We start from the raw sequence: 11400 nt of genomic DNA on the forward strand, positions 1-11400 counted from the left end.
GTCGCTGCTCAGATCTCATCAAACCTGAGGTGGAGAAGCGATGCTGTCGCTGTGTGGGGCTGGTCCCTCCAAGGACAGCTGCCATGATAGCATTTCACAGCCCACAGAAACTTCGAAAGGTGGAAAAGGAGAGAAGAGACTGCAAAAAAGCATGAAATTGAGTGTTGGAAGATAAACAGTGGGGAAGGAGAGGACCTAGATGAGCAGAAGGTGACCAAAAAGATGACAGTGGCATCTTTCCTCTGTAGGAACAAGTCTCCAACCTTATGTTTTCTTCCTATCGCTTCATGCTGGAGTTTGAAACTCCTGTGGGGTCAAGTGAGACCAGAGGGGCTGTCCACTGTTCTCCCTGAGGAAATGTTAGTGCCAGCCTCCCCCTCCCCAAATGGGCTGAGAGCCCATCCCTGTGCTCCTGACAAAAGCATCCCATCGCTTTGCCCTCCACTTTCCCTAGAGGTCTCCTAATCCCATCTCTGCTTCCTGTTTCACAGGCAGCAGAACTAATTTCAGGACACATCTGGGTTTTGTGTTTTATTTATCTGCCTGTATACCTCGTCAATGCCTAAACCAGAGTAGAGACACCATAGGGATACCAAAGAGCCAGGTGCTGCGGTGGAGCCTCTTCTCTGGGATGGATGGAGTGCTGTTGTAAAAATGTCCATAGGTCGTGGTGGCAGGAGGGGAGTGTTTAGTGGTAAAAGAAGAAGAGTGTGAGCAAGAAGAAAGGAAACACTGCTCATGGGGATGCCGTGATTCTGGAAGGAGCAATCCAACAGCACCGTTTCTCTAACACTCACTTTTCTGTTTGGTTTCAAGGTTTCAGCGTAAATCCTAGAGAAGCAGGCCTTATAGGCCGAGATGGCCCTTACGACAAACAGCCTTTCATGGTGGCCTTCTTCAAAGTGAGTGAAGTTCATGTTCGGACCACTAGGTCAGCGACGAGCAGGCGCAGGCAACAGAGTCGCAACCGCTCCACCCAGGCTCAGGATGTTTCCCGGGTGTCTAGCGTCACAGGTAATCGTGCAACACCTGTTTTGTCTGGAAGCTGGGGCGACTTCTTGTAATGTTTCTATTATTTGCTTTGGAGTGCAAAAGCAAGAAGGGGGGATGTGAGGTGGGATGCTCTTCCTTGGGGGAACAGGTTACACCTGCAAGGGGATGGGAGAGGGAGTCTCACATAATGAGACTTACAGGAGTCCTCTTGAATCCAGGGTGGAGTCCAGACCCCTGTGGGAAGTCGCAGCCATTGAATTCAGGGGGTTGAGGCATTTTAACTCCGAATTTTGTGCTTGTAGGTTGCTTGCTATGCAGTATTTGCCTAGAATTACGCCACATGAAATGCAGTATTTAAAAGAGTCCATCTCTGCGTACACTGAGATTTATGGTATTGCACATACACATTTCCAGCAGAGTCCTTCTTTCGGTTTTCTTTGGAAAAACCCTGGTAGAACAGCATGAGAGCCTTTCCCCCCCCCCCCCCGCCCCCCGTGAGAACAGCAGTGTATACAAGGTGAAGTGCATTTCCAGGCAGGCAAAGAGGCTTGCCTGTTTGCTGCGGAAAGGTTGCAGAAAGGTTGCGTGTTGCAAGTGTTGTACAGCAGCCTTGCGAGTGCTGTTGTAGGCTGGCGGCACAATAGAATAACTCTGAAATTTTGACAAAAATTGAGACTGTCCTGTCTTCTAAGTCTTGTCTGTTTTCCAGCCACTCTGCCCTGCATCACAGTGCTACAAGTCCTTCATTCATTGAGTACCTTCTTTCCTCTCAAACATTTCAGCCAGTTCCAAGTGACTTGATTAATTTGCTTATGCTGCCCCCTTCATTTCCAATAGGATCCGTGCTTTTCCTGTGTCTAGAAATTACTATACCCCAAGGAAGAGAGGCGGCTGTATTTTTTAGTCTGCGTCCAGACACAGCACGGGAAGATGAGCCAGCATTGCCGAAACTTAGCCAGTGTGAATCCGTAGGCTGTCCCCTGCTGTTGCATGCTCGGGTTGTGGGTGAGCCACACTGCACCTGAGGTGGCCTTGTGCTGGCCATGGCGCTGGGAGCCTGCAGGGAGCCAGAGCCAGGTTGGGAGCCCTTCCAGGGCTGGTGGCCAGGCTTTGGGCATGGCCATGTGCCGATGCAGCCCTATTGGTCCAGCCCAGCATGGTGATGGACTTGCCTTTTGGGCTCGTGCGTGCCAGCTGTAGTTGGCCACTAGCGGCCATTGCATGTCCTCGTGGTGCACGCTGCATCATGGCTGTGGGTTCCCATGCCATGCCGTGGAAGTGCCAGATTCAGTTAGGTGTGAAATATCGCTTCACGGATTTTAAGGGCAGGAGGAGCGATTCGGTCCTGCAGCCTGACCTCCCCGAGGGAGGCCGGCCAGTGTGGCATTGCCAGAGGAGTTATCGTCTAATCTGGCATGAGAGCCTTCTGCCAGCCCTGCAGGTGGAGCTGTCTGTCGGTCCTTAATTGCTGAGACTGGCTTTGCTCCTGGTTTTCCTTGGGGTCTCCAAGCTGCAGTTTTAAAAGTGGGCATCACAACTGCTCGCTGGGTTACTTTCCCATGTGATGGGCTTGCCAAGGGCATAGGCAATTTATTTATCTGGGCCCTATAAGCAATAAGCCCAGCCATTACGCAGGCAGTGTGCAATTCTCCCGCTCAGGTGGGCTCGGCTGCTGCTGTCCCTTCATCACGAGAGACAATTTTTTAATGCGTTCACAGCGCTTTGGGAAAGTTACTTGCTGCATTGCTGTTTTGTGGCACTGGTAGTGGAGTCAGGATATGCTCCAACTTTCTCTCCCTAGCTCTGCAAGCTTCGCAGTGCTAAAAACAAATTTTCACTACTATTAAATCAGGCGACGTGACTCAAAGCTCCAGAGGGAGCAGATATATTGGGCAAAAAGGGCCATTTTTACATCGCTGCTTTCTTGACTACACCACACATCAGGTCGTAAAATTATAAAACGACAAAAAGGGAAAAAATAGCTGGTCATTCTGTGGTCTCAAGGGCTTTTTTGAGCTCTTCTAGCTCAAAGCCAGCTTTAATTTAAAACCTGGAATTTGGCAGTTCAGTAGTCAACAAGGTATAGTTGAGCCTCTGTGGATTTAAGGCGGGGGAAAGGAGGGGAATTTAAAGTTAAGATGTATGTTTGGTTGGTTTCTGTGTTTAGAAAAGAGAGACTGCATCAGCTTATTTTCCTTTCTAAGTGTGACACTCCTAGACTCTGTTCTCCTTAAGAAGTGGTTGATTTAATAGCCCAAGAGGCACTGATGACCGATAAGCGTTTTTAGCGTTAGAGAGATCACAGGGATTTTTTCTTTTTCAGTTGTGTGGGTTCCTACATCTCTGCCCTGATGATGCACGATGGGGCTGGGCAAGCATTTGCCCCAGGATGAAGCAGGACGCAAGCCTGGGGGTTACCCTGAAGGATGCTTTGCTCTCCTGAGGGTACCCTGATGCATCTGGACCCAAAGTGGGTGCAGAATTAGAATGCTGCCATCCCCTTCTGTGCATCTCCCCGCCTGCGCGTCTTCCTCTTTCGCTGTATCTTACGTCTTGTCAGATTTTCGGTCTGTGCTCTTCCCCGAGCCAGGATTGCCGCTGCCTGTCAGGGCTTGAGGGCAGTTTCTCTCCTGGAGAGCAAGGCAGCTGGCTGGTGTTGATGGGTTTTTTTGTAGATTGAACCTTCCTTCCTCTATGTTAGTGAATACACAGGGTTTTCTTTCTTCAGTCCAAAAATGAACCCCTTTTCCAAAAGATGCTGTGAGTTGGGTTACGTCTGTTTAAAACAGCCCCATTTACTATCTAAATACGGAAAGCATTTCAAGTGCTGCAGTTCGGAGCACATGAAGTGGGCTGCTGGGCTGGTACTGATCTGGTGAGCCGTGGGGCTACGTGAAGGCACGCTGCTGCGTGTGGGATTGGGACCCCGCTGTGCTCCCTTTGATGTGCAGTTGCTGTCCTGCAGTCAGTACCAAGTGCTCAGATGCTAAGGTTATGGCTGTGGCATAAGAATCTCAATGGTCTGTACTTTTTCGCCAAGAATGCTCATTTCCCTGTATTATAAACACGTAATTATGACTGGCTTACATAAAGCAGAACTGAGTAACCCCCATGGTTATAAACTGCTTTGACATAGAGTCCTGCGTCAATGCATTCCTGGAGCCAAGCTCTGTTTTCTGCAGAAGGAGGATGAACAGGAAGAAAAGGAAGTATTTTCGTCTGTTGAGGCAGAAAATCATATGCCAGCTCTGGCCCAGGACATGGAGGAATGAGGTGGGTGGGAGGAGCATGCAGGTGTTTCTCTTCTGTTGTCTGCAAGATCTGGAGGCCCTCGCACAGCCGTGTCTTGCGGTGGGTTTAGCTCATGCTCTCAGACTGCAGGCTGACCCTCTAGTTAACCTGAAGAGATGGGGACTCTCTTCAATGTAACAGACGGTGACCCGTGAGCATAAGAGCTTTGCTGCTGTACAGCCAGCTCCTCCGTGAGTTACCCGAGTGCTGGTTTCCGTGCGGGGCTGTCTCCTTGCCCAGTGGCAATAACCCTTCTCTTCTGCAAGTCAGCCTTCAGGCACATCCCTTCCCATCAGCCCCTCCTTACGGAGAGAGTTGCATTTAAATGTCTGACTTCGGGCTGCACTTGCTCTTCTGAGTGTAACTCGTGCAACACCCCTTTTTGGGTCCTCCTTTTTAGCCACCCCAGGGCCTCTGGGACTGGTGTGAGGTGCTCCGTGAGAAATGGAGGGGCCCTCCAAGTGGCCTTTCCTTCCAGCAGACATGCACGGCACCAGGCAGATTTCCCCACGTGTACGGGAACTAAATACCGCAAAGGGCAGCACGCACAAACACTGGAGGCAAATAGGGCCAAACGCTTTCACGGTGGCAAGGGTCTTGTTAATAAACATCATTATCTCGCAGCCAATCTTCCCCTTAGTAGAGCGCTCGGATGCAGAGCGGAGCGGCGTGGCCAGCGTTTCTGTATGTGCCTTCACATGCGGGTCCATGTCAGCCCGACATCTCCCCTTCTTCCCACCCAAGCAGATCGCTTTCATGTGAAGTGGGCTGTTATTAACTGCGTGATCAGTTTACACCAGCTTTATCCGGACAAATCGCCAAAGCCAAACACCAAGAAGAAGGGGCTGGCCTTGGAGACCTCTGTCAAAGCTATTTTGGTCCACAGAAGCAATTAATTACCGTGTGGAATTTGGTAAGCTGGCACCTTGGGAGCAGCAAGGGTGTTCTCAGATGGATCGACCTCAGTAAATATTTATGTATTCTTTGCCAGCACTTAACGTGGGAGAGGTTATAGGAAATCTAAGGTGGGTGCATAAGTATCTGTAGGAGGAAGACCATTAGGGTCAGGCTATTCTCTCTCCCATTTCAGCAATGCAGATGGCGATGTCCAGCCTTAAGAGAAACAGCTGCGCTTGCAGAAAGTCAGACTTGGGTTCTGGTGAAGGCAGACAACGTTCAGTGCAAACAAGCCGCAGAGGCAAGCCGTCTTAACCGTGCTGTTTTAACTGTGCTGCCCTGGAAGTTATTTTTAAGTACAGAACTAGGGGTTTGGGTTTTTTTAAAATCTCTGTTTTAGACAAAATAGTTTGCAGTGTGATTAAATGCAGTGCCTTGTAAATGCCAAGCTAGTGTTTCTGAATTGATACATTCAGGGGGAAAAAAAAAGATGATTTTACTAAACCCGCAATGAGCCTATAGGAGCTCCCAAAGCAGCTCCCTAAACTCACAGAGGTTTTGAAGGTCTCTGGCAAGCAATCCTTGCAAATTGTGTCGTGGCAGCGTAAGCCGGCCCTGCAGCATCCCCCCGCTGCAGGCGGTCTCCTCTCGGCCTCCTGGCTCCCCGCTGCAGGGCTGCCGAGGAGGGACACATACCCTGGGATGCTGGGTGTTGCACTGCAAACCGCCTCAAACGGCAATTTGGGCTAAAACAATTGAGCACGCTCGACTGGGGTAGCTGATACTGCTTTCCAGGCTTTGGAGAAAATGTGTCCTGGAGGCCAGCTTCAGTAGCTCAGTAAGCCTTACCTCACCGCCAAAAACCCTTTACTGTGTGGATTCCTCTTTTTTCAGGCTCAAAATTGGATGTGCATGGCTCTAGGGCATATGCCGAGCTCCCAGCCATAGGGGATGGATCGTTAGCACGTGCATCTGTATTACTGCTTTTCCCCCATTCAGAAAGCCACTGCTAAGGGTAGATTAAAGGTTTGTAACATCCCTAAAGCTGGGCTAAAGTAGATTGCTTAAAGTAGCCATGGTAGGCAAACATGTAACAAGAAGAGGGCAGGGGAGCTTGGGGTGAGGGTTAACAGGGGAGAGTGCAGATCCTGGGAGGGGGGATGTCTAATATGTTGGCATTTAAGAAAGCAAAGGCTGAGTTTGGGCAAGTGAGGAGGAAGAGCTGTCTGCGGCTATGCCGGTGCTCGATGCAGAGTGTGAATTGGGTGACTTGACTGCCAACCAGTGAACCGGGGCACATTTTGGGGAGCCAATTGCAGGCAGCGTGAGAGAGGACACATTCATAACATGTTCTGCTTCATGTAGCTTGTTAAGCAGCTCTTTTTTTTTTTTTCCTTTGTTTTCTTAAACTTGTGATTGCTCACAGCCTTTCTTCCCACTCCTGTTTTCTCTGCCTCCCTTGCCTTCTCCCCTTTCCCATAGCTGATTTGGGTAAGTTGTAGGTGGATTTGGAACGTAGCGTAGTTCTGCCCACTCGGTTGTGAACAGATCAACTCTGCTGTAACTCCCTGTCAAATACAGATGGTTTTCCCCTAAGCAAACAACATATTTCCCATTGAAGAACAATGAAGTCGTGTTTTCAGGTACTTAAATGAAAGCCTTTGACCACTAAAAGTATCTTCTGCTCGCTTTTTTCCCCTTGTTATGACCAGATCATTTAGAAACATCACAAGCTAGAAATTTGCTCCTGGGCTGAGCCAGGGACTGAAAAACTTCATCTGAAAAAAACCACCACACCCTGGTTTCTACTGGGTATGTCTGGTTTGGAAATGGAAAGCTTGAATAGAGAGACTCGCCTCCATCCTTGCTACCGAGGGCTCCTGAAAGAGCGAATGTTTATGCTGCAGGAGGCTGTTAACCAGCTCTGCTCACCTGATTCAATCTGTGATTGAAGCGAAGCTATTGAAAGTCTGAAATGCAATCCTTAAAGTTTAAAACCCAAACTGCTTCTAAAAACAACTCTCTAATCTTTGGTGGTTTGGAGGCTAGGTTTGAGGTGTAGGGTTTTTTCAGACCTCAGTGTTAACTGTACCCAGCTGTAATGCTGTGCTGCCCTTAATGTCAGTTGGATGTGCTTTTAGTATTATAGTTTTTCTTTTGAATAAATATTTGCATTTGTAGTTCCCAAACTTTGGGGGGGTGGTGGAGGGAAGAAAAAGAAAGGCTTATTCAGAGCCAAGGAAAAAGTCACTAAAAATATTTTTCTATCCCAGCTGCTGCATTTGGGCAAAGCTACGCTGGGAGGGTGCCCTTTCAAGCCGCGTTAGGGGTGCCGACGGGGGCTGGTTAGCCAAAAGGCCCAGGGCAGTGGGAGGCAGGCGCATCAGCGTGTGGCATCTGCCTGCTGACGGAAGCGCCTTTACTTGCAAATGAGGCGCGTGAGAGGAGCGAGGCCCCTGCGGGTAAGGCACCGGAGGAAAACATGGCCAGTCTGGGTCCAGCTCTGGGACGAACGCACACGGGTCTCTGCGTGGACGGACCTGGGCTCCCACACTGCTTGGCTGCATTTGCCATCTCTTCTCCTCGTGCCAGTTCAGCAGCCATAGCCGGTGGCCAAGCCACCCCGCTGCGAAGGTGGTTTCTGTGGCCGCTGTGCTGAGGTCCAGCAGCCGCCCGAGGCATGACAGAATCAGCCACCACTCGTCAAGGCTGGATTTGTGCAGCCACCCGGGGGTGAAAGGCCCCTCTGTCACGGCTCAGCTCCTCCGCTCGCTGCGGTTCCAGGTGTTCGCGTGCGGAGCCGCCTCTCTTTCCAAATATAAATGGGAAATTCCACTCGCTGTCAAAAGCTGCATTTTGTAGGGCCATCGGGAGCAGCTCCTGCATCGTCGTACGTTGTGCCACGGCAAGGGGGAAGGTCTCTGGTCAGCGCTTTGCACCCTGCGCCCCCACTCTTCCATTCAGTATTGGCACTAAGGAGCAAGTCAATGTTGAGAGTGTGTCAAATCCTGTGTCATCTGCAGATAAGCGGGTTATGGGAAGGAGAAACTTGTTTTTCAGAGCCTGGCTTGTAAAGGTCCAAGAGCAGAGGCGGTGCGTGGAGCTGCGTGTGATGTCCGGGGCAGGCGGGGGGTAAGGCCCAGAGAGGGATGGGGACATGGCTTCGCTGCCTGTGGGACATCTTAGCTGTTAAGGCCTTCTGCTAACCAGTACAGGGGCACAAGGTAATGATTAACCTTCCTGGGGCTGTAATTCTGTTGGTAAGGGTGTGTGTTTTGAGCTTACCACCTAGGGCGGCACACATGGGAAACCGCGGCCGAGGAAGCGGAGTGAGTTTGAGCACCCAGCAGGGATGCAGCCTGTGCTGGACTGAAGGAGTAGATTTATTTTTAAGAAGTCATTTTACTGGAGGTGTTTTACAAGCACTGCTTGTCAAGTTATTAAAGGCAGCTGAAGGAATTATAATCAAGTCACTGTTACTTGGGTGCCTCTATTCCCCTAGGCATCTTAAAAGCTTCAGCCCTGTTTTGGATGTCCCTCAACACCCTGATCCTTATGGCTGCTGAGGGAGCTCGCCGTTTCTCGCTGCTGAGCCCACAGCATGCACACATCTGGCCAGCTGTGCCTTCCAGCGATGCTCTGCCTGTTTTACTTTCTAAATTCCTGTTTTGTTCTTTTTCTTTTACAGATTACAACAGCAGTGACTTAAAAACAGCGTGCAGAAAGCATGAGCTTTACGTTAGCTTCCAAGACTTGGGATGGCAGGTGTGTGATGTTTCTCTCTGGGTAAACTAGACATTTTGTTATGAAATGTTATCTAAACAGTGTCACGGTAATTCCACTCGAGGCTGCCATTATGCTTTAAAATGTCCCTTGTGCCTCCTCACTAAAACCAGTCACAGGGAAGGGCAAATAAATATTGATAGTTGTGACATTTGATAAGATCCAGAGGAAGCTTGATACTTTATGAGATTCAAGTATACAGTCATTCTCTGTCACTCATGGGAGTCACAGTACGGGCAAGGGCTCATATCGATGTACCTCTAATGATAAGGAAAAAAAATCTGATATTAAGCAGTGATTTTAATGAAATCAAGTTTTTTCTAGTGATCAGCCTAATTTTAACCTTGGCCAATGTGTTGAAATCCTCCACCCCTGCCCTACAATTAGCACTGGCTGCGGTAGGTGGATTGAAGACTGGGCTTAGTTGCAACACCGTGAGGCTGGAGTTGTTTAGAGTAGGTTATTTAGGACCAGGCCATAGTGTCATCAAACATCACGCTTCAAAGAATGCCCTCATCTTTTCTTTTGAAAAAAATTTTTTTTTTCATTTTTTTTATTCTTTCATTGAGTACTTTTGTGAGGGAGGTCCCATTTCTGTCAGCTAATGTTTTTACCAGATTATAGTTCAGGATGCCAGGGCTGCCCCCGCTTCTTCTGTAATACCCTACACATGAGCGTCCTCTCCCAGCTAATGGGACAGCAGCATTTTTTTGTACCTTATGTCAGCTCCAGCCCACTGGCCACAACTGTGGCTGCGTGCTGACGCCACTCCCCATTACTTGTTAGTGGCTTTTCTTTTTACTTGTGCACAGTCTTTCCACCTCCTCCTTTGCTCGCTTGCCCCGCTTGCAGGCAGGAAGCGTGTTCCAGTTGTGAAGTTCACGGTCTCAGAGGCACTGCCTTCACCTCTCTAGCTGCAGGCTTGAGCAGAAAAGCAAGATGCTGCCAAAGGAAGGCCACAGACCAGCAGGGCTCTTTGCAGGACTTGGAATCCAGATCCTACTTGTTGTAGGGAGACGATGGAGGCAGGGCTGCAGTTGCTGGGCACTGCTATCTCCTTCAGAACATCCATCAATTTTTTTAGCATCAATTTTTTTTTAGCAGCAGAGCACTTCCCTTATTCTTATACTGCATTAAACCACAGATTTAATTACACAGTCTGTACTGGCTTTTGTAGCAGGAGAGTGACTCTCTTATGAAAGTAGCTCAGTTTACCAGGAACAAATTATGGGTGAGCTAGTACAGTAAAATGAAGGGGTGGCTTTGCTATGCCCAGGTATCCTCATGTTAGCAATCAAACAGCAAACTGGCTAGCAAAGTTGCTAGCTCAGGCCTGCTGCAGCAAAAGTCATGCTAACCCAGGTAACTGTTGTCAGCTGAAGGGGAAATCGTCTAAGAATTATGTGCATGTGAAGAGCACCCGTAGGTCCTCCCGCAGGGTGACCTGCAGAGCCTGACACCGAGGGAGGCGAAATGTCTCTTGCTAATTGGTGATGCTTTTAATTGACCTTTGGCTCTTTTGTGTCAGTAGCAGAGCAGCTGTAATTTTTTTATTAGCCCTTTGGCATGGCGCTCAGATCGCCACCGCGGCCACCTGCCTGCGCAAGCAGCTGAGGGTGGCTGTCCTGCCCTTCCTTGAGGAGTCTGGCAGAGGTGGAGAAGGTGTTACGCAGCTGAAACTTCCCACAGCGGCCTTAGCAGCCTAGCGTCCCTGTGTAAGAGTGTATCAGGTAGAGTGTCTGTGAGGCACCACACCGGTGTTTTATATTCCTGTTCTGGAGCTCCCTGGCTGAATTGTCGATGTGTGCACGCACGCGCGTACAGGTACGTTATTTTCTCCAGGAGGGGACACCAGCTGAGGCTGTGATTCAACCTAGGAAAGGTAGTTCAGCCAGAGGGCCTAACCTGCAGGAAACGTTGGAGCATAAAGGCATCCAAACCACAATCCCCACAAGGCAACCCAGCAAGAGTTTTAGGAATAAAACTCTTTTAGTTCGTGGCAGTTAAGCTGTGCATAGATGTGCACCTTTCTTTGGACATTAAAATCAGTGTGTCCGTGGAAAAGTCATGGCTCAAAAAAAAAGAAAAACAAAAAACCAAAACCCTAACAGTTTCAGTGAAAACACATTTTCACCCTCCAGAAAAAAAGTTAGTGGAAAATTTTCAGCTGCTCTTAATTGCATGCAGTTGTCTGTACAAGTTGGCAACCTTTTAACTTGAATCACGTTCTGTTTGTTTCCTAAAAAGGACTGGATAATCGCTCCGAAGGGCTACGCAGCCAACTACTGTGATGGAGAGTGCTCATTCCCGCTCAATGCCCATATGAACGCAACCAATCATGCCATTGTACAAACTCTGGTAAGTCTCCAGAAAGCTCGATGCCAAACCAATAGGTGAATTTGTAAACAAGTTACCGTTGTCTGAGTTGTGCTTTCT

The 11400-nt window shown here is 49.1% G+C and overlaps 1 protein-coding gene across 1 annotated transcript in view; it reads left to right on the forward strand.

The window, feature by feature from the left end:
• Positions 1 to 11400, forward strand: part of BMP6 (bone morphogenetic protein 6) — a 96060-nt gene that overhangs the window by 81593 nt on the left and 3067 nt on the right. Inside the window, exons 4-6 of the mRNA XM_087763062.1 lie at positions 817 to 1014; positions 8870 to 8946; positions 11212 to 11322. Coding sequence (XP_087619188.1) covers positions 817 to 1014; positions 8870 to 8946; positions 11212 to 11322 — 386 coding nt within the window. The remainder of the gene's footprint in view (positions 1 to 816; positions 1015 to 8869; positions 8947 to 11211; positions 11323 to 11400) is intronic.

Source organism: Nipponia nippon, unplaced genomic scaffold, assembly GCF_047370975.1.
Source record: "Nipponia nippon isolate SJK-2023a ecotype South Korea unplaced genomic scaffold, ASM4737097v1 scaffold_1, whole genome shotgun sequence".
NCBI lineage: Eukaryota > Metazoa > Chordata > Aves > Pelecaniformes > Threskiornithidae > Nipponia > Nipponia nippon.